The sequence below is a fragment of the Mandrillus leucophaeus genome, unplaced genomic scaffold, assembly GCF_000951045.1.
Source record: "Mandrillus leucophaeus isolate KB7577 unplaced genomic scaffold, Mleu.le_1.0 Scaffold2, whole genome shotgun sequence".
NCBI classification, from domain to species: domain Eukaryota; kingdom Metazoa; phylum Chordata; class Mammalia; order Primates; family Cercopithecidae; genus Mandrillus; species Mandrillus leucophaeus.
Genome location: NW_012102031.1, coordinates 13,804,409 through 13,831,718, shown reverse-complemented (window position 1 = coordinate 13,831,718; position 27,310 = coordinate 13,804,409). Strand labels below are relative to the sequence as shown.

The following is a 27,310-nucleotide window of genomic DNA, read 5'->3' as shown; positions in this document are numbered from 1 at the left end:
GGAAGGAAGGAAGGAAGGAAGGAAGGAAGGAAGGAAGGAAGGAAGGAAGGAAGGAAGGAAGGAAGGGAAGGAAGGAAGGAAGGTAGGTAGGTGGAGGTGGAGGAGTGACAGGGAGGAGAATCCTGCCTGGTGTGGTGGGAAGGACAGTCCCCCCACATCTACCTCTACTCCCTGTGTTTCTTCAAGCAAGCCCTTGCCCCTCTCTGGGTCTGGGCTCTGACAGAAGCCCTTCCATCTCTGAGGCTAAGAGTCTCTGGGGCTCAGGTTGGAGTGAGGAGGGCAAATGGAGGGCGGACGGGGAACCAGGAGGAGGGGACGTTGTCGGGTGTCAGGGCCTGGAGACAGAGGGACCGAGGCCTCTATGGCCTTTGTGGTCATAGAGCTGGACCTGCTGTCCAGGGGCCACGCCCCCGCTACCCCCAGGCCTCCCCAGGAAACACAAGTGCCTGGGGAAGAATCGAAACAGAAACACAGGTGTCTCTCCTTGGGCAGATTCCAAGAAAAAAAAGAAAGTGGCCTCTAGAGAAGAGAACTTGTGAGCTTTGAAGGGAGGAAGGAAACCCAAGCCGCGAGAGGAAGCGAGAGAGGAGGGTAGGTGTGAGAGAGAAGCAGGTGCCCTGGGCGTGGGCCACACCAGCCATGGCCCACGGCCATGCCACCCATCAGGCTTGTGGAACCCAACCGCAGGCAGCTTCGAAGGGGCACAAGAAGTGTGTGTGGAGGAGGAACAGGCCCTGGTGACGGTCCCCAATGGTGCCACCAGCCTCCTGTCTCCTCGGCCCTGATACTTTCTTGGCCTCCCCGAGTTGCCGTGTCCCTGGCACTAATGGGTCCTGAATTTGGAGTCACAGGGTCTCCGTTTGGCTTTTTGGAGGGTTCAGCCTTTTGGCCCCACCATGTGTGATTTGCAGTCTCTGAGGCTCAGTTAGCTCGTCTGTAAAATGGGGACTGCCAGTGCTGCTCTACCTCTGCTGTCAGGTAGCACAGGGTGTGCACTGGAGGAAGACAAAGCAACGTGCATGAAAACACCTGGCCATGCAGACCTAAGGGATGGCGGTATCGTGGGCATGATGATATTAACCTCTTGTATGGTGAGGATAGCAACCTCTTTGTGCAGTGTTTTCACCTTTCTGAAGCACCTTCTCATTACTTACCTCCTCTGAGTCTCACAGCGCTGAGTGCAAAAGGCCGGGTGGGTGTCCTTACACCCATTTGACGGGAGATAAAACTGAGGCTTGGAGAAGCAGCATCACGGAGCAGGCAGGAGAACCATGGGGACATTGGGCTCCTGGGGCCCGGGCATCACCACCCACCTCTTTGCTTTCCTCTGGCCCTGTTGGCTCCCAAGCTGGGGTAATTGGGGTCCTTGTGCTTTTCACACAGGTGGAGACCAGCCCGACACCCCAAGCCAAACTTCCTGGGTCACATGGAGGGTGTTCAGGCTGGAGCAGGAAAGATTCACAAACACACCATCAAATATTTCAAAGCCTTTTAGGTGGAAGCTGAATTAGGCTAGTTCTGGATGGCTCCAAGGGTAGAACAAGGACAAATGCCCTAGGAGGTTATAGGAACACAGAGAAGGGATTCAGTTCATTATGGAAAGGAGCATTCTGAATACACTGAGCCAGTTACAGATAGAATGCATTGCCTACGGGGTGATGAGCTCCCCATCACTGGGGGCATTCAAGTGCAGGCCTGACAACCAGGTGGTAGAAGAGGTAGTACAGAGCGGAGCAGATTCTATGAGGGAGGTTACCCTAGCACCGGGCTCCTCAACCTCAGCATGATCCACACTCTTGGAGATGGGGGCTGCCCTTGGCATTGTAGGATATTCAGCCGCATCCCTGCTGTCTACAGCCAGATGCCAGCAGCATCCCCGACTGTGACAGCCAAAAATGTTTCCAGACATTGTCAAGCGTGCCCTGGGGCAGAATCGCCCCCAGTTAAGAAGTTTTGGCTTAGACGACCTTTAAGACCCCCTGAGATCCTAGGATTCTGTCATTCTACACAAGGAACCACAAGAGTCACTCATTTTTTGAGCCCGTGTGGCCTGTATGCTGCTAAGAGTCTTGGATGCATCATGCCCTTTAATGTAGTAACTGCCTGGGTTGGCACCTCTTCTTACGTAACCCTCTCCCACTCCTTGGCCGGGTTTACTCCAACTCCTTACATTCCGGATGGTGTCCCTCCCACCTGCTGCAGGCCCTCCCTGCATCCTTCCCCCATCCATCCCATTCACACCCCCTCTTTTATTATATTCCAGCACCCCTGTGCTCCCCTAAACAGCATCGTGTCTAGGGTCTCCATGTCTGCCTTCCCATTGGACACTGGGCTCCTGGAGGGCCCCTTGTCTCTTGTTCAACTCTGGATCCCCACACAGTAGGGATTCAACACGCATATACTAAGGGACCAAGGCAGACACAGTGGCTCAGAGGCATCAGTGAACTGGCCCTGGTCAGCCGGGGCTGCCTGACTCTGCAGCCCTCGCGTCCCCTGAATGCACCCCTGGGAAGCAGCCCACTGTCCGCTCCTCCGTGCACAGGTCTCTAACCCAGAGGCCCACAGTGTCCACCGGAAGGACGAGGGGCAGGACGTGTGGGCAGGAGCCTCCCGTGTAGGAGGAAATGACCTGGATAATGAGGGTGACCACAGCCTCGTTCATCAAACCCCAGATACCCGAGCTGGTCTCTGTCTTCAAAGCCAGAAGGAGGACGCTTTAGGGGAAACAAGGGAAGTCCCACGGGGAAATGGTCAGGCAGAGGGCGTTCCTGTTAACTGAATATTCTGATTAAGTGGGAGCCATAGCATGGGCTGGCAGGAAGCCCACTGCCCTTTGTGGGGCTGTCTTTGTGGGGTTTCTTTAGTAGACTGAGGAAGATTTGAACTATGTTGGCGGTTTCCAAGCTTTTTGGGTGTTTTTATTTTGGTTTTAGCAGAAGAAGTCCTTGCTTCTTAAAGGAAAATCTTATGTAATATCACACATGTAAAATCCCATCCCAAGGCCGGGCGCGGTGGCTCACACCTGTAATCCCAGCACTTTGGGAGGCCAAGGCAGGCAGATCACTTGAGTCCAAGAGTTCGAGACCAGCCATGGGCAGCATGGTGAGACCCCATCTCTACAAAAAAAGGAATACAAAAATTAGCGGGGGTGCAGTGGTGCGTGGCTGTAGTCCCAGCTACTCAGGAGGCTGAGGTGGGAGGAGTGTTTGAGCCCAGGAGGCGGAGTTTGCAGTGAGCTGAGATTGTGGCACTGCACTCCAGCCTGGGTGAGAGAGCAATTCTCTGTCCCAAAGAACAACCAAAACACCTCACCTCAAAGTGGCCCTGAGTCACCTCCCAGCCCCACAGAGCTCCTCAGAGTCCGGTTAGAAACTCCCAAGGTTTCTCTGAGGTCCTCCTGGCTGCTGTGATCTGTGATTCTGAAACTGACCGTACCTAATGGTGAGGAGCATCCCAGCTTTACAGGATGTGCTCAGGGCCCTGCAAGGCTGGGGGTGAGAGCTGTGACTCGGGCTATCCTCGAACATGCTGAGATGGAAAATTCTGGTCATCCGAGTATTCTGTTTATTTCTGTGGGTCCGCTGGTAAACAGGAATTTACAGTACCCAGAAAAGATAAACTTATGGAACTCATTACCCCAGAAAGGGTTACAGACCGGGGACACGAGCACACCCGGTCAGACCCTGCGGTGTTTGGATGACAGAGCCCTGAATGGAGACACCCCAGGTCTGGTCCCAGACTGACAGCAGTGGCCACAGCCTCAGGAAAGCCACTGTCGCAAGGCCAGAGCTCTGAAAAGACTCACAAGCATTTTCTCATCGTTTTGAGGTTTACCATGCATTCCTTTCCTTTTTTTACTGATTGAGGAACTGAGGCTCAGAGAGGTGGAGTCACTTGCAAGTGGCTGAAGCTGGAGTTCTCAGCTTCACTATCAGGGGCTCCCATGTCATCCACTGAGTAGCCAGGGCAAAGCTGGGCTTGCCCTTTTAACCTGGAAACTGGGGCTTTTCTATGGGAGCCCACCTTCCTGTGAACACACGTGGATTGAGTGATTGCCCTCGAGTCAGGATTGAATTAGACACTGATAATAGAAAGATGGGCCAGGCATGGTGGCTCAAGACTATAACCCCCAGCCCTTGGAAGGCCAAGGTGAGAGGATCGCTTGAGACTAGGAGTTTGAGACCAGCCCGGGCAACGGAGTGAGACCCTGTCTGTAAAATAATTCGCCAGGCATGTGGCACATGCTTGTAGTCCCAACTGCTGGGGAGGCTGAGATGGGAGGATTGCTTGAGCCCAGGAGTTTGAGATTACAGTGAGCTATGATCATTGTACCACTGCACTCCAGCCTGGTCGACAGAGCGAGACTCTATCTCAAAAAACAGAAAAACAAATGAATAAAGACAGCCCTTAGGACCAAGGGCCAAGAATTAACTCTACCAGGCAGCTGGAGAGGGGGCAAATGGAGATTTGCTGAGAAGGAAGTGTCTGGGCTGATCTGGAGGCTGAGTAGCCAAGTAACAGATGGAGGCAGCAGGGAACAGCATTTCCTCATAGGGAACAGCCTGAACTAAGGGGAAGAGGCATGAGGAAACATCCCAAAGGATTCCTCCAGCTAACTGCCAAGAGTACTGGTGGGTCATTACAGAATGATGAAGAAGGAAGGGCTGGTATCCCAGGATCAATATCCCAGAGAAGGAATAAGGGTTCTCCTTCTAGAGTTCAATTTCTAGGTTTCGGGAGACTTGAGGCTGGCCATGGGAAATGTTTCTGATATTTGTGAGAATCTCTGAATCAGTTCTTGTTGGAGCTGGCAGAGCCCTTTAGGGGTTGTATTAGTTTCCTGTGGTTGCCATAATAAATTACCACAAACTGGGTGGCTTGAAATAACAGACATTTATTCACTCACAGTTCTGGAGGCCAGAAGTCTGAAATCAAGGTGCCAGCAGGGCCGCACCCATCTCGAGGCTGCAGGGAAGAATCCTTGCCCACTTCTTCTAGGTGGTTTCTGGAGGGTGGCTCCAGGTGCCCTGGAGCTTATTATGGCTGCCTCACTCCAGCCTCTGCCTCTGTCCTCACCTGGCCTTTTCCCCTGCGTGCCTCAAGCCTCTCTCTCCCTTTCTCTTGTAAGGACACTTGTCATTGTCTTATAAGGACACTTTTGTGGGTTGAGGACCCACATAGATATTCCAGAATGATCTCATCAAGAGATCCTTAACTTAGTTACATCTACAAAGACCCTTTTCCCAAATAAGGTCACATTCACGGGTTCCAGGAGGTAGACGTATCTTGGAGGCTGGGGAGGGGGTACCGTTGAACCTACATGGGGATCAGCCGTTCAACAACCTTATTTTGCAGTTGAGGATGCTGAGGCTCAGGTGGACAAAGGCTCTTGCCCAAAGCTAGCCAGTCAGTGAGCAACACAGGGATCCTCAGGAGCCCCAAGATTCTTGTGCCAACACCACCATTGCCATCAGAGCACAATACGTGCATTATTTCATGCGGGCCAGACATTGATCTGTGCCGAACCTCTCTCAACTCACAGTAAGCCTGTTCCTCAGAGGAGGAAGACAGGCACAGAGAGCTCTAGGAACTTGCCCAAGGTCACACAGTCAATCTGTGGGTCTATGGCATCCCCCTGGGAACCCCATGTGTCCAGAACAGCCTTGACACATAGGAGTCAGTATATGTTTGTGGGCACTAGCATGGCTCTGAGGCCTCGGGGGGAAGAACGGAAGTCTGTGGTCCTGCTGGAGAGGTGGATACTCACAAGATCACTTCACAGGTTGTCGGGGAGAGGCCAGCCTGGGAGTGCCTGGGGCCTTTTCCCAAGGAAGAGACCTGAGTTGAGTCACATCTAAGGAAGAATAAAACCAGTGAGGGGGAATGCCTGGGATGGGAAGGACTTACCAGAAAAGCTGGAATGAACGCAGCATCTCCCAGGGACACAATCGGTTCATTTTTGCTGGAGCAGAAAGCAGGAAGCCAGGGGGAAATGAGGCTGAGGTTCAAACTTGGTCCTGAGGGTACTAGGGAGCCATGGTTGGTTTAAGCAGGAGTTACGTCAGCCACTTTGTGTTTTAGAAAGATTGCTCTGGCCCCACCCTTGACTTGTGTCCTGGGCCAGGCCTGGGGAGGCCAGGGGTGGGTAAGGCCTCTGCAGGGACCCCTCTGAGGGTGCCATGGGCCACGTATCCACAGTTTAGCTCCAACCCCTTGCTTGGCAGGTGTGGGATGAAGCTGCAATTTGGGGCAGGAGGAACAGTGCCTGGTCAACTTCCCTTCTGTTCCAGAACCCCAAGTCACAGGGGAGACGTGGGGGGATGGAAGAGAAAGGTCTGCAGTCACAATCTAGCCAGCGCCTGCCTTGGTGTGGGCTAGGCAGGTGGCAGCCTGTGAGAAAGCTGCTGAAGATGTTAAAGGAGGCCAGGCGCAGTGGCTTATGCTTGTAATCCCAGCACTTTTAGAGGCCAAGGCGAGTGGATCACTTGAGGCCAGGAGTTCGAGACCAGCCTGGCCAACATGGTGAAATGCTATCTCTGCTTAAAAAAAAATACAAAAAAATGGCCTGGCATGATGGTGCACGCCTGTAGTCCCACCTACTCGTGAGGCTGAGGCAAGAGAATCACTTGAATCTGGGAGGTGGAGGCTACAGTGAGCCAAGATAGCACCACTGCCCTCCAGTCTGGGAGACAGAGTGAGATTCTGTCTCATTTTTAAAAAAAAAGAAAAAAAGAAAAGAAAAGAAAAAAGATGTTAAAGGAGGTGGTTGGGTCAGCATTTCCCATTGTCCATGGAATGTGGTCCTGAAAGGGCCGCTGGCAAACAGTCCACAGACATGCTGCATACTCTGTCCCCACCTGACTGCCCTTAAGGCTCTGATAAGTCCTGCAACAAACACTTCTTCTCATTTTCTTTAACCCGTTTCCCAAACTTTTTTGATGCAAAGTCAGGATTTTTCTTTGAATGCTGGTGTACTGCCTTGTGAATGGAGAGCAACACAACTCACTTTGGGCAATGCTAGTACAGACCAGGAGTGAGGAGGCTTGGGTAGGGATGTATGGTCTTTGCGAGAGCACCCACCACTTCTCTGGGCCTCCATTTTCTCCTTGCTGCCTCCTATCCAGTAGTTATCTTATGTATTACAGTAACCACATAGCCTCTCTGTAGAAGGGATCTTGTGTTTCCACCCTAGGGTTCAGTACCTGGCACAGAGCCAGATACTGAATGAATACATGAATGAAAGTCTAAAATAAGAACTGCCCAGCCTGGGCAACATAGTGAGACCCCCATCTCTACAAATTAAAAAAAAAATAGCTGTGTGGTAACCACCTGTGATCTCAGCTACTGGGGAGGCTAAGGCAGGAGGATTGCTTGAGCCTGGAAGATCAAGATTGCAGTGAGTTGTGACTGGGTGTGGTGGCTCACACCTGTAATCTCAGCCTTTTTGCGGGGGCGAGGTGGGCAAATCACTTGAGGTCAGGAGTTTGAGACCAGCCTGGCCAACATGGTGAAACCTCGTCTCTACTAAAAATATAACATTAGCTGGGTGTGGTGACACATGCCTGTAATCCCAGCTACTTGGGAGGCTGAGGCAAGAGAACTGCTTGAACCTGGGAGGTGGAGGTTGCAGTGAGCCAAAATCGAGCCGCTGCACTCCAGCCTGGGTGACAGGAGCGAGAATCCATCTCAAAAAAAAAAAAAAAAAGAAGGGAGAGAGAGAGACTGCAGTGAGCTGTGATGGCGCCACTGTATTCCAGCCTGGGCATCAGAGTGAAATCCTGCTCAAAAAAAACAAAACAAAACAAAACAAAACAAAACAAAACAGAACTGCCTCTCCAGTAGAGCTATTATGGAATTAAGTCAATGAATGCCAATGAGATGAGATGAGTTTTATGTTAGTAAACGCCAAAGCCCTATTCACCTGTAAGGGATGATTTTTTAAGTATGTGCTGTATTTCAAGGCGCCTTACTCCCCATGTTCCCCGGTGCCTAAAATTCCACCATTAGTCACTCGTTTGCCGTAGGGCACTGAAGGCCCCAATTAAAATGTAAATGTGTGACCTAGTGGTGTTTCCATGGAGCCACCGGCACCCCTGACAGGGCCTCATGCCATCATTGTTGGCAATTTGTTCACCAGATTAGTCCAGCAGAAAATTGCTGTCGATGAAGAGACTCATCTACAGAGAACCAGAGAACTCCTATGCAGAAGAGAGAATGTGGAGCAGGAAATGATGCTGCCCGGCAGTCGGGGGGCTTTGGGGGGCATGCATTGACTGCTGTCACCCCACCACCCTCCACCACACAGGCCTGGGCCGTCACTTACCTCCAAGGGCACCGGGTCAGGGGCTTGGAGGGACCCGCCAAGGCCGTTCCCTAAGGCTGGCAGCGAGCCTCTGGCCCATTTTGCCAAGGGCAACTGGCCGTCCAGGGGGTCCGAGCTACACCCTGCAGGAAGCCCACACAGCACAGCCCTCCGGCTGGGGTCAGGTCCGCCTGGCCAGCTGTGGGTTCGGGACAGGATGCCCCTTCTGGGAACACAGGAAGGAAGGGGGGGCGCTGCTGACCATGGTCAGGGCTGGTCCTTTCCTCCCTGCCCCTTTCCTCACTCCTTACCTCCCATGGTCCCACCCTCTTCCCCACCAGGTGGCAGCCCCTCCGAGGACCAGACGGTGACATGGGAGGCACCTCTCCAAGGGATCTTACTCTAAAGTGTTTGGGAGAAACGCAGTCTCTTGGCCAGAGCCAACCTGTTCCTGCCATAAGCAGCCCTGGAAGCCCTGAGGAGGCAGCAGCAGATGGGGAAACTGAGGCTCCTCCATCAAGTCTCTGCTCAAATGTCACTTTCCCGCCTACCCATCTAAATCAGCCCCTCCCCAGGCTCTGCGATAGCGTCCTCTTCCAGGGCATTCTGTCACCCGCTGATACCACCCTGTGTACATAAGGACTGAGACCTGCATCCAGCCGTCATCTAGAACATAGTAGGCGGTTCGTAAATATTTGTGGAACAGGCCGGATGTGGTGGCCTGTAATCCCAGCACTTTGGGAGGCCGAGGTGAGCGGATCACGAGGTCAAGAAATCGAGACCATCCCAGCCAACATGGTGAAACCCTGTCTTTACTAAAAATACAAAAATTAGCTGGGTGTGGTGGCCGGCACCTGTAGTCCCAGCTACTTGGGAGTGAGAGGCAGGAGAATCACTTGAACCCAGGAGGCAGAGGTTGCAGTGAGCCAAGATCATGCCACTGCACTCCAAGCCTGGTGACAGAATGAGACTCCATCTCAGAAAAATAAAAAAGAAAAAAATATATACATATATATATAAAAATACAATTTGTCGAACAAAAAAAGGAAGAAAGAAGTGGGGGAAAAGGCTGGGTGTGGTGGCTTACACCTGTAACCCCAGCACTTTGGGAGGCCAAGGTGGGCAGATCACTGGAGGCCAGGAGTTTGAGACCAGCCTGGCCAACATGGTGAAACCCCATGTCTGCTAAAATACTAAAAATACAATAGTAATAATAATAATAATCAGGCATGGTGGCAGGCACCTGTAATCCCAGCTACTTAGGAGGCTGAGGCACGAGAATCGCTTGAACCCAGGAGGCAGAGGTTGCCGAGAGCCAAGATCGCACGGCTGCACTTGGGCGAGAGAGCAAGATACCATCTCAAAAAGAAAAAAAAAAAGAACTGCGGAAAAGACTGTCGGAGTTGTTTGAAAGTCAGCAAAGGATTAGCTCAAGAACCCAGGCCCTGGAGGATTGCTTGAGCCCAGGAGGTCTAGGCTGCAGTAAGCTGTGATGGTGCCACTGCACTTCAGCCTGGGCAACAGAGCAAGACCCAATCTCAAAAAAAAAGGAAAAAAAAAGAAAGAACACAGACCCCTGGACCCCCAGGCCAGGTCACTTGCAGGCTGTGTTCCTAAGGTGACTCAGAGTGCCCACCTTCCTCTGCACACCTCTCCTCTACCCACAACCCAAAAGAGGGGACACTTACTCCATGGGACCCAGACACACACCCCACCACGCTCAGGCAATTATTTCCAGACATAGACCAGGGCTCAGCAACCTTTGTCTGTAAAGGCTCAGGTACTAACTATTTTAGCCTTCATGGACCATCAAGGTCTCTGTCATGACTACTTGATTCTATTATAATACACACAAAAAAATAACTGAGACAATATGTAAATGAATGGGCGTGGCTGTGTTCCAATAAAGCTTTGTTTACAAAAACAGGCAGCTGGATGGATTTAGCAAATCAAAATTCAGGACATCGAGTTAAATTTGAACTTTAGTGTCCTGTATTTTATCTGCAACCCGAGCCTGGTGGGTAGCGATGTGCAAATCCCTGGGCATAACTGGATTGGTGTGAACCTCGCAGTAGTAGGAAAGAAAGCTGCCATTATGGAATGCTCTATAGTACGGGAACACTGGGCTGGGCGCCTTCCTTGTATTAGCCCATCTGTCTTCCCAGCAGCCCTGCGAGATGAGACACAGGGTCTGCACTTTGCATGTGAGGAAATGGGAACTCAGAGAAGAAAAGTCAGGAGTCCTGGTTCCCATAGCCGGTCAGGGACAGAACCAGGACCCACACCCAGGGCAGTCTGGCTCTAAAGCCTGCATCCTCTTACACCAGCCTCACTTCATGAAAACCAAGTCTCAGAGAGGTGAAGGGATATGTCCAGAGAGCACAGCAAGCGGGAGGCTGCCTGAGACCAGGAGGAGAGTCCTCCTAGCTTCCTACCCACTGAGCTATCCAGGGGCTGCCTAAAGCTTCTGTGTATGAACTTGCAGTTGTCATTGGCCTCTTGGGCTGTCACATGAGTGTGCATAAGTGTGTTTGCAAGCATATATGCATGCAAACAGGGATCGGAGGCCAAGGAGCCCCACAGTCCATTTCAAGGGAACTGGCTCTTGTTCTTGTCTTCTTCTTCTTTTTTTTTTTTGAGACAGTCTCGCTGTGTCACCAAGCTGGAGTGCAGTGACGTGATCTCAGCTCACTGCAACCCCCGCCTCCCGGGTTCAAGCAATTCTCCTGTCTCAGCCTCCTGAGTAGCTGGGATTACAGGCGCGCATCACCACACCCAGCTAATTTTTATATTTTTAGTAGAGATGGGATTTCACCATGTTGGCCAGGATGGTCTCTATCTCTTGGCCTTGTGATCAGCCCGCCTTGGCTCCCAAAGTACTGGGATTACAGGCGTGAGCCACTATGCCCGGCTGTCTTCTTTATCACCATAATCGGAGAGCAGCTGAGATGCTGAGAGGTGGTAGGTTAATTGATGGATTCCTTTGACCAGAGCTTCTCAGCCTCCGCACAGCTGACATTTTGGGCAAAATGATTCTTGGCGGTGGAGGGGGCTGTCCTGTGCATTGAGGCATGTTTAGCCGCGCCCCTGGCCTCCACTCTCTAGATGCCAGCAGCACCTCACCGGTTATGCAAGACAACCAAAAATGTCTCGTTGCATCGCAAGATGTCTGCTGGAAGCAAGATTGCCTCTGACTGAGAACTGGTGATTTTGACTCCCTGAGGTTTGAACATCCTCAAGGGCTCACCAGGGAACCTGCACTCATCCTCTGCTCTGGAGGCCATGAACCTCCCCAGGCCTTTAGCAAAGACATTCTGGGCACCCAAAATGGTACCAGGCATTATCGGGAAACCCTAAAAAGCAGAAGGAAGGGTTAGTCTCAGCCAAGCAGTGATAAAAATCTCTGTGAGCACAGGATGAACACCAGCCGCTGCAGCCTGCTGTTCCGTAGACAGCAAACGATGCTCGAAGTCAGAGGTCCCCGAACCTGCCTGTGCACCGGGTCACCCCAGGAGCTTGTTCTTTTCATGGACCCAAGTGGACTGGGGAGGGTGGTCCTGGAATCTGTCTTTTCCATGTTTCTTTCTTCCCCCGCTCAGCTGTGTTTCCCCCCAGCAGGTGCTTGGGGCCAATTCCTGAAGACCCCTTGGAGGGAACCAAGCGGGGGCCCCAGAGTTGCCAGCAGGCGAGGTGGTTTGGAGAAAGGACTTGGGGTGCATGAATCCTGCCACGTGGGTGGCTGACTTCTTTGCGTCAGGCTGGTCTGGTGGAGACAATGACCTCACCTGCTTGGAAGAGCCCTTGGCGGCTGCTTGGATCTGGGGTCGGGGAGGGGTCCCGAGGGCCAGACAGAGAGGAGCTTGGGGGCTGAGTACACCTCCCCCCCGCCTGGCTGCAGCCCAACATGGCTGCCTGTGGTCTGGCCCGGGAGCGAGGGACAGACCTCCCCCATGGCTGGCACCCGCTCAGCGGCCTCTTCCCAACCACGGTGGGGAAAGGGAGAGGGGCTGACGTGGGACTGACCTCACGCCTGGCTCCCCCTCCTTCAGCGCCTCCCTTGGGGGTTCCCTGCTGCTGGGAAGCTGGACCTCCTGTGGGGGAAATGGGGGAGGGGAGGCAAGCAGAGAATGTGGCAGGCTGAACTGAGTGGGGGACTCTGGGGGCTGGGGTGGGGGAGACAGAAAGACCCCCACACATCTCTGTACTTTCTCTACAGCCTCCAAGAGATCTAGGATTCCCCTTACTCCATGCTGAAGGGCTTAGGAGAGTTTTAGAGATGATCAAGAATGGACAGCCCTGGGGGGAGCGTAGGAGGAGGCAGACTGGTCACTGACATTCATTCACTGCCCAGTCTGCTTACCCAGCCTGGCGGGCATCATCACATCTGCTTCTTACAATGGCTATCATGTGACAGATGAGGAAACTGAGGCACAGAGAATTTCAGAAACTTGCCTAAGCTCCCACAGCTGGAAAAGATAAAGCCAGGATTCAAATCCAAGTGTGTCAGAGCCCTGGCCCTGTGCTGGGTACTGCACACCAGCTCTCGTCTGACGAAATGAACAATGTCCTGAGAATCACAGTGAAATGCAGATTCCAAACCAGCAGTGTGAATTTGGACCAAGATTCCATATTTTGGCCAGGCATGGTGGCTCATGCCTGTTATCCCAGCACTTTGGGAAGTCAAGTTGGGAGGATCACTTGAGGCCAGGAATTTGAGAGCAGCCTGGGCAACATAGTGAGACCCCATTTCTACAAAAAATAAGTTAGCCAGGCTCAGTGGTGTGCACCTATAGTCCTAGGTACTAGGAAGGCTGAGGTGGGAAGATCACCTGAGCTCAGGAGTTCAAGACTGCAGTGAGCTATAATTGTGTCACTGTACTCCAGCCTGGATGACAGAGCAAGGCCCAGTCTCTAAAATAACAGAAAACAAAAAATGTGCTGCATCTCTAAGCTCCCAGAGGTGTAGACACAACTGTCCTGTGCTCCATTCATTTTACCTAGTGTAGCCTGGCACGGGCATTTAATAAATGGAAGCTGTTATTGCTATTACCTACATAAAGTATATATCATGTGTTCTGTGCATAGTAGGGGCCAATAAACAGTAGGTCCTTGTGAAACATGATCCTATAAAGGAAGAGTCTGGTGAATTCTAGAGCCCAGTAGAAACCTGCAATTAGCCGGGTAAAGTGGCTCACGCCTGTAATCCCAGCACTTTCGGAGGCCAGGGGCAGGCGGATCACTTGAGGTCAAGAGTTTGAGACCAGCCTAGCCAACATGGCAAAACCGCCTCTTTACTAAAAATGCAAAATTAGCCAGGGGTGGTGGTGCATGCCTGTAGTCCCAGCAACTTGGGAGGCTGAGGGAGGAGAATCACTTGAACCCAGGAGGTAGAGGTTGCAGTGAGCCGAGATCACGCCATTGCACTCCAGCCTGGGCGACACAGTGAGACCCTGTCTCCAAAAAAAAAGAAAAGAAAAAAAAACCTACAATTGGAGTTCAGATGGACTCAGGACAGTCAAACCTGAAAGAGGCAAAGAGCACTTGATGGATGAGGTGACATTTGAACAAGCCCTTGAAGGATCAGAATTTTCTACATAGCAAAGGAGAAAGGGCAGTCTAAACAAAGGTTCTGTGACATTTAACAGACCTCCAAGCCACCACTATGGCCTAAGGGAAGCGGTGGTGAGGGAGGTGAGCCCAGAGGTTCCGTTGGACAGAACAAGCTACATGCTTTGTAAAATGGAAATGTCAGGCCCCTTGTTGAAAAACCATTAAGAATTCCTGCATGAGGGCCCTGGGCAGCTGCCCAGGCTGTGCACACGTGAAGTTAGCCTTGAAGCTGGGAACTAGGTCCACAAGGAGTTGGCCTTACCCAGTCAGCAGCTTGAGCAGGCATTTTAAAGGCTTTTGAAGTGAGGAGATGGTTCGGTCACACTGGAGGCAGGGGGATGGGTCTGAAGGCTGTTGCAGCAGCGCAGGCCGAGTCCAGGACACAGAGGAGGGAATAGCCCGAGCCACATGGAGGCTGATTTGGACACATTTGGTGCAGGTGGCATATAGGTCTTGGAAAGATATGGGTGTGTTTGTGTCCCAAGGCTGCCTAACACATTACCACGAACTGAGTGGCTTAAAACAATAGACGTTTATTCTCTCACTGTTCTGGAGGCCAGAAGTCAGAAATCAAAGGGTCAGTAGGGCCGTGCTCCCTCCAAGGCTCTGAGGGAGGAGCCTTCCCTGTCTCTTCCAGCTTTCGGTGGCCCTAAGCGTTCCTTGACTTGCTGCCGATCACTCCGATCTCAGCCTCTGTCTTCACGTGACCTCCTCTTCTCTCCTTTCTGTGTCTCTTATGACACTTGTCTTGCATTTAGGGCTCACCCAGAAATCCAGGATGATCTCACTTCAAGATCCTTAACTGAATTACATCTGCAAAGATTCTTTTTCCAAATAAGGTCACATTCTGGGGATTAGAACTCAGCTATATCTTTTCTGGGGGGCTTATTCAATCCCCTACAGTGGGAGATGCAGGTGAGGCTCCTGTCTGAGACAGGGCAGGGAAAGCAGGGAGGGGAGGAGGCTGAGAGTTCTGGACCCACAGGCCTCCGGTGCCTGGGCCTTGCCTATGGCACGCTTCTCATCTATCTGCAAAGAACGGTCCTTCAGGGAAATGAGAGTGTGCCAGCTGGCTCGCTGGGAGGTGGGGCCTGAGTGAGTGGGCCAGGAAAGAGCCCGCTGACAGGTAGGGCCCATCCCGGCTTTGATTCATTGACTGTCTGAGCAGGAGCTGGACCGATCCGCTAGGAATTACAAAAATGCTTCGCACATATTTTCCTCTCACTGGTGGTTTTCTGCTCGGTTTAACCCCTGCTGGGCCCCTGATCCCATTGCTTGTCTGTGTCTGCGGCTATGGCTCTCTCTGCATCTCACCCACCCCCTAGCTCCAGACACTCTCTCTTCACATCCCCTCCCCTCTCCCCCAGTCATTGACTCTTGGCTGGAGTGGGCAGGGCTTGACCACGTCCTCATAATTGAAATTTTTGGCTTCCAAAGCAGGGTGGTGCTTCCCCAAGTCAAAGGGACAGATTCAGGCTGAGGCCTCTGCTAGGGCAGGAGGAAGCTTGAGAAATGTCCTGGATGCCAAAGCCAATGACCAGGAAAAGACTTTTGCCTGGGTCCCAGAGGACCCAAGTGGCCTTGTAATGAAGCAGACTTAAGGCAACTGATCCCCAATTTCCTGCCCCAGTCATGCTGCCTTCCTTCCTGCCCCTGCCTCATGGCATTCGCAGACTCTTCCCAGAGGGAGGAAGTCCTTCATCAATAAAAAGTGCTTTAAACTACTGGAGTCAAGGCAGAAGCTTCTGAGGCATACTCAGTCCCTGTTCCACCTTCAAAAGTCCACCCTTCGTCAGGCTAAAGCCCCAGTTTGTGCCTGTATCCTCCTGGCCCTTGTAGGACCCCTTTCATTGGACTGTGTCTTAGTCCATTTCAGTTGCTGTAACAGAATATCACAGACTGGGTAATTTAAAGAAAAGAAGTTTATTTCACTCATGGTTCTGGAGGCTGGGAAGTGCAAAAACATGGCACCAGCATCTGGTGGGGAACTTTTTGCTGTGTCATGACGTGGCAGAAGACGTCACATGGTGAGAGCTGGTGTGTACATTAGGTCAGGCCTTTCTTCCTCTTCTTCTAGCCACCAGTCCCCATGATGAGGGCCCCCCACTGACGATCTTACCTAATCCCAATTACCTCCCAAAGGATCCACCACCAATCAACACATGGATTTGGGGATTAGGTTTCCAACACATGAAATTTGCTGGACACATTCAAATCATAGCAAGCTTCATTGGATGTCGGGCACCAGCTTTGGCAAAGATGGCTGCAGAAACAGCCCTCCAAAAATCCACATGCCTGTGCAGAAGGCTGTGGCTGGAGGAGAGGGAATCACATCACCCCTGTCCCCCCAGGAGTCTCTAGGGAGAAATTCCCTTTCGAAACCAGTCCCAGGACAGGCTCTGCTTTCCCTGAGACTCCTCTTTTTTGATTATGAGAATCACATAACAAGATCACATTTCCATTTTTCTTTCGGCTGCCAGGAATCTCAGAGCCAACTTTGAAGCTCAGCCATGGCAATTATGTGGCCCCTTGTGATCTGGAACATTTATTTTCTTTCTTTCTGTGGTCTTAGTTTTCAAACTCTGTTTATATCCTCGCTCATCCTGATTCTCTATTTTATCAGCATTTTCATTAGGTACCTTCTGCTATAAGCTGCTTTACATGCTGTTTGGAATAAAGAGGACTGTAAATAGGGAAATAAATACATCGTGGTTCCATTATGATGTTAATATTTATTGCTGAAAATGTGATTGTTTAGCAAAATAAATGAATTCCCATCCTGCATTGTCTTTGACTTTCGAATAGAGGTTACCCGGGAGACTCTCTTTCTTCTGCTAGTAACCCTTGAGCTCCTGTAGATCTAACGCCTGGTGCACAGAGGGCCTTGCCAGTCTTGACCAGGTGAGTGGATGGTATTGACCATAAAGATGAGAAAACATCAACAGCATCTCTCACAAGCTGAGTGATGTCAGGGAACCCTCTGCCTCCCTGGGCCTCAGTTTCCTTATGTGAAATAGAGGGAGTCACCCAGCCACAGCCTCACTGAGTGGTTGGGAGGATCTCGTGATGGGTGAGAAGATGCTTTGTGAACTGTAAGATGTAGGGCCTCGTAGAGCCCATGGGCTTATGTATCCTGTGGGTAGCTGTTGGCAGTTGTGCTCTTGGGATTGGAGGAAGGGTGGTGCCATGTCCTGCTGAACTCCTGAGAGACGGCTGGGCAAGAGGGCTGCCCCGCTGGCTCTACCACATGCCTGGGGTCAAGGGGCCTCTCTCTCAAAGCATCCTCTGGGCCCGAGACTCAAGTTACCGTGAGGGGATCAGACAGCTACTAGGACATTTGTCTGCCAGGCTCGGCCCCTCCCCATCCCCCTGGCCCCGACCTTGAACTCAGGGCTGTCAGAATCCTCCTTCCCACATTCACTGGGAGAGAGTGGCCCCTTCCCCTGCAACGAGGGCACCAGGTGTCTGAGACGCATTCTGCTTGGACCATCTCCACCCTTGAAGGAGCAGAATTCACGAGGCATTTCTATTTCCCTACTTGCAATTCCTTCGGACAACCTTGTGAAGTAGATAAGATGGCATTCGTCACTGATGATTCTTGCAATTTTCAAGATAAGACAGCTGAGCTCACTAAAAGGGTCACAGGACTGCATCGGGGAGCACCAGGCCCAGGATCCCGGCTGGCCTCAGGGGCAGGGCCTTCCCAGCAAAGCAAACACCTCCCTTCTCCCACTTTTTCCCACAAAGTGATTGTTTTTGCCTCTCTTTTGGAGGGTGACCCAATAACCAATTAACAGTCCTTTGTTCTATTTGGCCAGGGCAGGGCCATCTCCCAGACTGAGAGAGGCAAGGAGTACCCCCAGGCCCTGGCCCCCGCAGCCAGCCACCCAGGGCATTGCTGTCATTCTCCACCTTTCTGTGCTTTGCCATTGGTTTTGTTTTCCTCTAGTTTCCTAGTAAAGGTTGCTTTTGAAAATCTTCAACCTTGTCTCCCTGAGCAGACGGGAGGGGTGTTTCCACCCCTGGGCGGCGGGGGAGGACGTTGCGGGGTGTGGCCCAGGGCCTGAGCCAGCCTCCGAGAGACTGGGCGGGAGACTTCAGGGGAAGACTCAAAAACAGCTGTGGGCCTGCCGGCCTCTCCCTCCCAAGCTGCTGCCTTCCCGGCCCTTGGCCATTTGCACTTGGCGTGGGGGACTCATGAGGAATGAGAGATGAAAGCACAGGGTGGCCTTTCTCTGACTTTAATGTGCACACAAGTCTCCTGGGATCTTGTTGATGTGCACATTCTGATTCTGCAGGTCTGGGGGTGAGGCCAAGATTCCGCACTGCTAATCAGCTTCCAGGTGAGGTGAAGATTGCGCCATGTTGTTGAATGCAGTCCCTTCACAGCACAGATAGCAGAGGGGACCATAGCCCGAGCCCCCTGCTGCCTCCCAGAGCGAGGCTCTCCCCAGCGTGGCCTCACCGCCCTCTATGTGCCTCATCCATCACATACATCCTCATTTGTCCCTCCCAGCCTGTGAGCTTTTAGAAGGTATTGCAACCCGGCACAGGAGCTGGCACTTATAAATATTCAAGCAAGTAGGTGACTCTCAGAAACATCGCCCAGACCCCCGAAATAAATCTCGGCTCGGGGGGAGCCCCAGACCCAAACCCCAAAGAGCAGGGAGACATTTGGGGCCGCTCCAGAGTCTCAGTGTCTGTGGCTTCCCAGTTCTGACCTTGAATTCCCCCGGGAAGGGATTGCAGAGGCCTGGGAAGAAGGTTGCAGTGGAAGGGGATTCAGTTCCCAAATGGGCAGCGGGAAGAGGGACAGAATCAGGGCGGGCAGAGTCCTCCTTGGTTCTGGCCCCAGTGTCCCGTGTGATTCTGAGTGGGACCACCTGTCTCCTCCCGCTCTGGGGCCATTCGAGTTGTCCTGTTATGTCCCTCTGAAAGGTCAACGGGTCATTCCTGGGCAACAGAGACTTTGGCAGCTGGTATCTTCCAGGTCCTTGAAGTCTCATGTAGGGGAAAAATCATGCGATCTGGAGGTGAAGGAGCGGCCCTAACTGGCCCTAAACACTTCGGGTGCCCCTGGGCACGTGGTTTCATGGCTCTGAGCCTCGATTTCCTCCTCTGGTATGTGGGGACGGCAACTCCTGGGGATCCTATGAGATTAAGCGAGGAGTTGGGGGGAACGAGCTGAGATATCACATGGCACCCCCTTTACTTCTTCTTCTTCTTCTTTTTTTTTTTTTTTGAGACAGGGTCTTCCTCTGTCACCCAGGCTGCAGTGCGGTGGCGCAATCATGGCTCATTGCAGCCTCAACCTCCTGAGATCAAGGGATCCTCCCACCTCAGCACCCCGAGTAGCTGGGACCACAGACGCACACCACAGCATCTGGCTAATGTTTATATATTTTGTAGACAGGGTTTCACCATGTTGGCCAGGCTGATCTCGAACTCCTGGGCTCAAACGATCCACCTGCCTCAGACTCCCAAAGTACTGGGATTACAGGAGTGACCCATTGCGGCCGGCACCCCTTTTACCTCGGAACAATCCATCTCTTTCCTTGGGGGCCCCCCATGATCTAGACACCACCCACCTTGTTCTGCCTTGGCCAAAATACCACCTAACTGCCCCCACCCATGCCGGGTGCCCCTCCCCCACCCTCCTCTGCCCTTCGCTGAGTCCCACTTGGCTGGTGCCCAGGACAGTGATAGTCCCAACCCTTCCAGCCCATCTCCCCACATCAGTACACTCCAGAGAGCCAACCAAGAGTAGATTCTTTATTCATTTATCTTTTTTCTTAAAAAAAAAAGTATTCATTTGGTATAAAAAATAAATATTTTAAATATGACATTGAATAAATAAAAATAATCTGTCAGTATGAAACATCCCCACAGGGTACATTCATCAAAGAGGAATTTGTCACCCAAGGCCAAGTGCTTTACAGTGGAAAGGAAGGAGGGAAACCTCTAAGGCCGCACGGTGGGCCCACGGAGCTAGCACGTGGGCGAGACTGAAGGCTGGATGCCGGGACTGGGGTGAGGAACTAGAGATGATTCTAAGGCAGGAACATCTGTACCATCTGCAGGGAAACGCTACCTCCCCGGGTGCCAGAGCTCCAACCCCACACACTATGTCTACTCTGGAGAGCCGTCAAGGCAGAGCTGGACTGGCTGGGTCAGGGTGGAAGTGCCCCAAGTCAGGGACAAGGAGGACAATGGGGACGATGGGGAGGAGAGACAAGTAAACTAGCAGTGCTTTTTAAAAAAATGTTTAAATAATAAATAAGGGCCCAGAGCTGGAGACGTCTCTCTTGGTAAACTACAAAATGACTGTCCCTCTCTCTTCCTCTGGCCAGGCCCAGGTGTGATCCGCACCAGCAGATAAAAAGGGAAGAGGAACTCAGCTCCTGGTCCGGCAGAGCTGTTTCACGCAAAGGCTCCGTGATTCAGTGATGCTGTGCAGAGTGGACGCCGAGCTGCCAGATGGGATCTGGAGGGAGCACTGAGGATGGGTACCATGGGTCCGAGTCCAGGCTGGGCAGGAGAGTGACTCAGAGCCAGGGCCACCAGGGCCGCCAGGTGGTCTCGGCACAGAGCACACAAGTCCACAGGGAGATGAGGTGATGGGCGAGTCAGCCGGGCGCACCGGGTGGAATCAGCAACTCTGGTTTCCAGGCAAATTTGTCTTTCTTGAAGTCCATCTTGGGGGAGTGCAGCCTGCCCCAAGCTAAGCCAGATGGAGCAGGAAGGGGAAGGCGGCCCCTGCATCCTAGACAAGGGTGAGTGTGGCCAAACTCTCAACAGCCACATCCTCATCTTGCCGTTGGGACAGACAGATGGACAACTCCCGGCCGCACCCTCCGCCCCAACCCCAGGCCTCAGGACCTGCCTGCACGCTGCCCATGCGCCATCCAGGTAAAGTGCTTAGAGAGCGACAGGGAAAGGTGCAAAGTGAGTGAAAAGTACCATAATTAGTACCATCATCTTGTCAGAGGAACTTGGAGGCCGGCAGCCCACTCAGGGTTTGAGAAGAAGCCAGAACACTGCTCTGAGCAGCTGCCCCGATTCGGCTGCCTCCCTCCCTCCCCTGCTCTCAGACTGGAGGGCGTTTCTCCACTCGCCTGGCCCCAGCACAAAGAAAGAGATCGGGTTCCCTGCCTGGGAGCCCAGACATGGGTGGGAGTGGGATGGGGGTGGGGCAGGAGGGCCCACAGCTTCCTGGTCTGAGTCCCAGGCGTCTGCAGCCTCCCTCTCCTCCTCTTGGGAGCAGTGGGCAGCTGATCCCCCAGTCTCCCCCACCTTCCTGGGGTCTGGCCCAGCCAGGCCCCCCACCCTCTATGGGTGTCCGGGCCACCGGAGGAGCTTCCCTGCTGCGTGGGAGCACGCTGGGTGCTGGGGCAGGATTGTTCCAGGGCACTATTTCAGAGGCAACATGGGGACACAGAAACAGGGACAGGGTGGGCCACAAGGACTGTCTTGCCCACTGCTCCAGGGGACACAATTTCAACCAGGAGCAGTGCTCCTTGCAACACAACGCTGGGGCGCCCGAGAACAGTGTGAACCAGCCCCCTGGAACCAAGACAGAAAGGCACCCGGCCTCTCCACAAACTGGCCCAGCCCCTGCAGCCTGGACCCTGACACCCCAAAGCAAGTCACAGTAGGGGATGGGGGTGGAGCCAGGCCCCGCACTCCCACTCAGGCCTCCCCATTCTCTCAGATCCGACCCTTTTCTGAGCTTCACCTATAAGGCTTATTCCACTTATAACATTGTCGACTTTCAGACCAGGCCCTGCTAAGCCCTGGCCCTGGCGCTTGTGTCGGGAGCCATCATCATATTTTGCTGAGTAAGGACCAGGGAAAGGGGAATTAACTTTGCCACTGAAAGCACCAATAAGTTAATATAAATAGGATATCATAATAAATAGAAATCATTCCGGGTCAGACGCACAGCACGCTTGAAGCTCAGGGTTCCCTGAGACCCTGACCTCAAGTTCTGCTGTCCCTTTGCCCTGGGGACCAGAGAAGGCCTCCGGTCCCCCTCAAGTACCTCTGTGTGACCTCACAAGGCCTCCCAGGGCCTCAGATGTGAGCTGCTACTCTGAGCTACTCTAGCCCGTCCTTACAGACTCTTACCCAGAGGAAGACCCTGGGTCCTTCAGAACCTCTGCACCTGACTTAGCAACCTGCCCCTGCCCTACCCACCTCCACAAACCCCTGCTGCTGGTTCAGCCACCAGACCCTGGCCATCCCAGGCTGTAAGGAAGATCACGAGGAAGAGAAGGAAGAACCCACCAAAACTTTCGGGGCCTTTCCTCCTCCTAGCGTCTTACTTCCCAGGCCTGAAGGTGGCTTCTTTGCCTCCCCAAGAGCCTGAATGCCAAGTGACCTCCTTCTGGAAACTTCTGCCTGACTGTTCCTATGCCCAAGTTCTCTGATCATCCTCAAAAGAAGACAGCCTCCCATCCCAGAGGCCCCTCTCTATCTTCCACTCATCAAACTTCTAGGGGACAAGGAGTCCTTTGGGACCCTAGCCCCTCTGGCTCACCTGAGTCCCAACCTAAGGGGCAGCAAAGGCACAGATGGTGATCATTTGTCAGGGGCTGGTCCACTCCCCGGGGCCCTGCTGTCTCGCTGTGGTCAGGGCTATTGTAGATGACTGTGTAGTTTGCCCACTGCACAAAGTGAGCAAGAAGCCAAAGGGACAAGTGGAGGCAGAAGTCCAGCCCACGCTCCCCAGTCCACAATCTCCCAGAGGAAGGGGCACCTTCTTCTAGCTCCCTCCCTATGGAAGTTTCCACTCTGCTCAACTTCATCACAGCCCAGCCCAGAGGGGAGTGGACTGGCCAGGCACCCTCGGGGTCTGCCAGCAGCCCCCATTTGGGTTTAGCCATGCCCTGGGCCCCAGCCACTCTAGGACAGGCCTCCACATCTGGACCTCACTCCTGAGATCCTTTGGTTCACAGCACGCTTCAAGACCTCTTGCTAGAAGGCCTGGGCCAACACGGCGATGGTCTCCTTATACTTCCCCAGGAGTTGACAGCCCAGCTTCTTCTTCTGGAAGACGTCCTTACCCGAGGTGTCAGGGCCATAGGTCACGTCCACATGGCCCACGTGGTACTTGCTGCACAGGCGGCACAACACGTTGCTAAGGAGGCCTCGCAGGATGTCAGCAGTGGCGTTGAGCTTGCTATGGAGGCTGAGGGCACTGGGGTTGAGGATCTTCTGGTCCCGGGTGATGTTGCCCAGGGAGGTGCCGAGGTACACGACTATGCGGTACAGCTCCACCAGCTTGGCCTTCTCCGTGCCGTTGGCGTGGAAGGGCGGGAAGTCCGTCACGTTGGGGCCGCACAGCTTGTCCAGGTTGTTGGGGAACGGCTCCCCCTGGGCTGTGTACTGAGGGGCAGAGGGCAGGTGACGTGGGAGTCAGGGGTCTGTGTCCCAGCCCTGCCGCCAACCCTTTGGGCAAGCTCTTGTGTCTCAGTTTCCCCATCTAGCGCATGAGAACCCAACTCCTTGCCCTGTAAGCATCTAGAATTGTCATGAGAGCCAAAAGTAATTGTAGTGTGAGTGTCCTTGCTAAAGATCAAAGCCTAAGCCATGCACGCAGTCATCATCATCATCATCACCACCCTAAGGGGACAGAAGGGAAAACTCAGTGTCTAGCCCCAGCTGGGGCACCACACACAAGTACTTCCATCCCTGCACTCACGATGTTCCAGGGCGCCCCTCCACGCCCAGCACCCACAGCCCACTGCTTCTCAACCGCATCTCCCTGGTGCCTCACACGCATTTCCCCTCCATCCCTCCCTCCCTGCAGCAGGACAATCACAAGACAAGAAGTGCCAGGCCCCCACCTTTGCACCCAGCTCTCCCCTTGCTCACTGGGCACCCTGAGGAAGCTTCTCTGGGAAGCGTGGGCAGGAAGTGGCAGGAGTCTGCGGGTGGTTTAATCAAGCCATTCTCTCCTTCCAGCCCCAAAAGGTCCCCTCAACCCAGGTCAGGACACTCCCTAATGATATTTACAAGCCCCCTCCCTGCCATCTCCTGTCAGTATCTCAGGGGTAACTTACATAGAGAATAAAGAGGGCATTGGCACTGCCATTGAGCTGTGCCAGTTGGCTCCTGATCTGGTTCATGAGGTTGTTGTGACATGGGTGGCGTATGGCACAGGTGGCGTTGACAGGGGTGATGGGGAGGGGGCTCCCTGCCCCATGTCTCCAGTGCAGAACCAGCAGCAGGGGCACAACTCCTGGGGACAGGCAGGAAGAAGCCATGAATAGAAAGGCAGGGAAGGGTGGCCTGGGGTCATGGCACACCGGATGGGGGTCCGGCAAGGGTCGCATGGGAGAGGACCCCTGGTTCCTCCTCACCACCTGCAGCTATCTTCCTGGGGCCTAGTCTTCACTCTGTCACTGCGTGTGTTTCTCTGCTGCCCTCTCTCTACCTTAACTCTCCCTGCTCCCTGGGATGACGGAAAGACGAGGGCAAGATGCAAGCCATTTCCACCAGAAGGGTGCAGGGTCCAAGAGGGACTCCCAGCCATCCCACCCTTTCCTTCAGGAAGGCAAAGGCCCTAAGGCCCCCTGGCCCTCTGGCAGGAAGGCACCAGGCCCCAGGCCCAGCAGGCGCCAGAAAGGAGATCCCTGCTTCCCACCTCCCAGGGTGGCCCAGGTTCCTCAGCAGCGCTTCCCACTCACTGGTCCATTGCAGCCCAAATCTCCCAAGCCAGGCACCCATGGGGACCACGGGGCATGGGGGAGTGGGGAGGAGTCCTCGGCTGATCCTCGTCTCCCTCCCAAACCTGCCACTTGATTCTGGCTCCCTGGCCAATTGCCCCCCATTCTGCCCCCGTCCCCATCATCTTCTATCTCTTCCTTCCCTAGTGTCCCCCATCTCACTCAAGTTCACCCCATTTCTGCCTGGCTGTCCCCACTCTCCATCCCCAAATCATCATTCAAAACTCTTTGTTCCCCCAGCTCTGGACAGCCCCTGACTCCATGCCTTCTCCCGATTCATCTGCTGTCCCTTGTCCCAGGGGTTCCCCTCCCCCCTAACACACACACCGGCTCAGGGAGGGAAAGGAAATGGTGCACCAGGAGAGAGAAAAGGCAAAAGGTCATAGGCAGTCGGGTGGGCGGGGAGGAAGGAAAGTGAAAGGTGACAGGAGAGCTGGGAGCTGTCCCGACACGTCCTGGCTTGCCCCTCCCCCAGGGGGGCCTGTTCTCCCCACTCCCCCAAGCCCCCTTAGACGCCTTTCCAGGGCTCCGCAGAAGGGCATCTGAAGGTGGTGGGGGCCGGGGTCAGCGGGTGAGTGAAGCTGGAGACCTCCCCCGGATCCCCCATGCTGGGACAGCGGGGACGAGGGCAGCCTCAAGTTCACTTCTCCTGGGTCCCCTGTTCGTCCCAGCATCCCCAGGCAGTGCTGAGGCCCCGGGGTGGCTGCGGGAGGGGGGCCACACCCCTATATCTCACCTAGCGCAGACCACACGCTTCCAGACACCAGCAGATGGAGGCGGCACCTGCTCCCGTCCCAGGCCGGAGTTTGCAAGCTGCTCGCCGCCCGCGCCCCTCCCTGGGAGCAGCCCGGGACCGCGGTTGGAAAGGAGAAAGCGGAAAGAAAGAAAGAAAAGAAAAAGAGAGAGGGAGAGTGAATCTGCGAAAAAGCGCAGAGGGAAGAGCAGCCAGCGAGAGTGTTGGGAGCGAGGAGGAGGAGGAGGAGGAGAAGGCGAGGGGGAGGAAGAGGAGGAGGAAGGCTCGGCGCCCCCTCCCTCGCCGCCAACCTGCCGCGGGGCGTGCGGTGCTTGGGACCATGTGCCCGCGCTCGCTCCGGGCCGCCACCCCGCGCCTCCGGTGGCTGCGCGGGCGCCCCAAGCGTCCGTGTGTCTGCGGCGGGTGGGCGTCCGGTTCGCGCTACCAAGCGCCCCAAGTTGCCGCCGCGCCCCGCAGCGGGGACGCGAAGCCGGCGCGGGGCGGGTGTATTTACCTGCCGCCAAGACCTTCATTATGGGCTGCACTTCAGAGGGCCTTGGAGGAAACCTCAGATGCCGGCAGTTTTCAGAGGTTCATGCTCAAATGGGGAATTTGCCTGATTTATATACTGGAGCCTGTGTTGTAAGACAGAAACAGCTATATTTAGCCGGGATCCCCAGTCCAGGAAGTTGTTTGAGGTGCATCATAGGAAATTATGAATGGAAGAAAGTGAGAGTGAAGGGGGGGGGACAAGTGAGGGGGGAGGGTGGGGAGAACAGACTTTTTCCCTCTTCTAAGAATTTGATTGATAAAATTATAATGAAGCCTTCGACAAAACGCCCTGCGGTTTTCCTGCCTGGCTTGTCCCAGGAGTTGTCTGAAGATGGGCATCGCCAGGAGGGGGCCCCTGGCCGAGTCAGCAGGGGTCCCAGCAGTGGGCGCCCCAGACGGTCCTGACTCACCTGCGTTTGGGGAGGTAGCGAGTCTGGACTAGCAGATGGAGACTGGCCTCTGTGCCCCCTGGTTGGGGGGCTTTAGGGGGGCAGTGGGAGGAGGAGGGCTGGGGCTTGGCTGAGAAGGAGGCTCCAGGAGGAGGGGCCGGAGCCGGCGTGGACTTTAGACGGTCATAAAGTGGAACTGAACATGGGCGCTAGAAGCCACCCCAGAGGTAGCCTCCTCCAATCTGCCCATTGCCACTGGGCTCCAAGGGGCTCCGAGGGGAACGTGTTGCCCGGGGCCCCAGAGGGTCAGGCCTCCAGACACCACCAGTGCACTCGCCCTGCTGACCACTGTACCTGTGAGGCTGGGGAAGGGGCTAGGAAGACATGGGGGTAGGGGTGGCTGTGACTCAGTTCTGTCGGGAAACTCTGGGAAGGTGCTTCTGGGAAGGTGGTCCAGCATTTCCATTCTGAAGTGGGACCGAGAGAGGCTTGGCAAAATCGTACCCCAGTTTCCTCCTCAGGGTGCTGACTGATGGCTGGGGAAACAGAAGTGGCTAGTCCCTTCCAGACCTGCCTTGGAAGCCCCTTGGAGCTCAGCCTCAGAGAATGATGGAGGTCCCCAAAAAGTGCTTCTAGAGGCTCTTCTGAGGCCAGGCGATTCGTGAATGAGGAAGGGCAGGAAGGAGTAGTGGGGAGCAGGGCAAAATGAGCACAGGGACACCTCCAAGAAAGGCAACAGAAAAGTGAAAATAAATACACCCTATGAGACGCGGGAGCGCTGGCCAGACAGCATGCCATACATCTGGGGTCATGCCATCTCTAAAGCTGCCAGGGGACCCCCCCAGTACCAGGAGAGGATTTAGTCCCCTGGGGCCCCTTCCCAGCCCTTCCGCCTGACCCTGACCTGAGATCAAGGTGTGCAAGTTGGTTTTCCAAGGCCAGGGAGCTCCTGCAGCCTTGCCCGGGTCCCCACCGCCCCCTCGCCCATCCTCCA

The 27,310-nt window shown here is 54.1% G+C and overlaps 1 protein-coding gene across 1 annotated transcript; it reads right to left on the bottom strand.

The window, feature by feature from the left end:
* Nucleotides 1-19,664: 19,664 nt before the first annotated feature.
* Nucleotides 19,665-26,064, bottom strand: LIF (leukemia inhibitory factor). Its single transcript, XM_011979102.1, has 3 exons — nt 25,890-26,064; nt 23,977-24,155; nt 19,665-23,299 (listed from the first exon to the last, which is right to left on the bottom strand). The coding sequence occupies exons 1-3, from the start codon at nt 25,906-25,908 to the stop codon at nt 22,889-22,891; spliced, it is 609 nt and encodes a 202-aa protein (XP_011834492.1). The 5' UTR covers nt 25,909-26,064; the 3' UTR covers nt 19,665-22,888.
* Nucleotides 26,065-27,310: the final 1,246 nt, after the last annotated feature.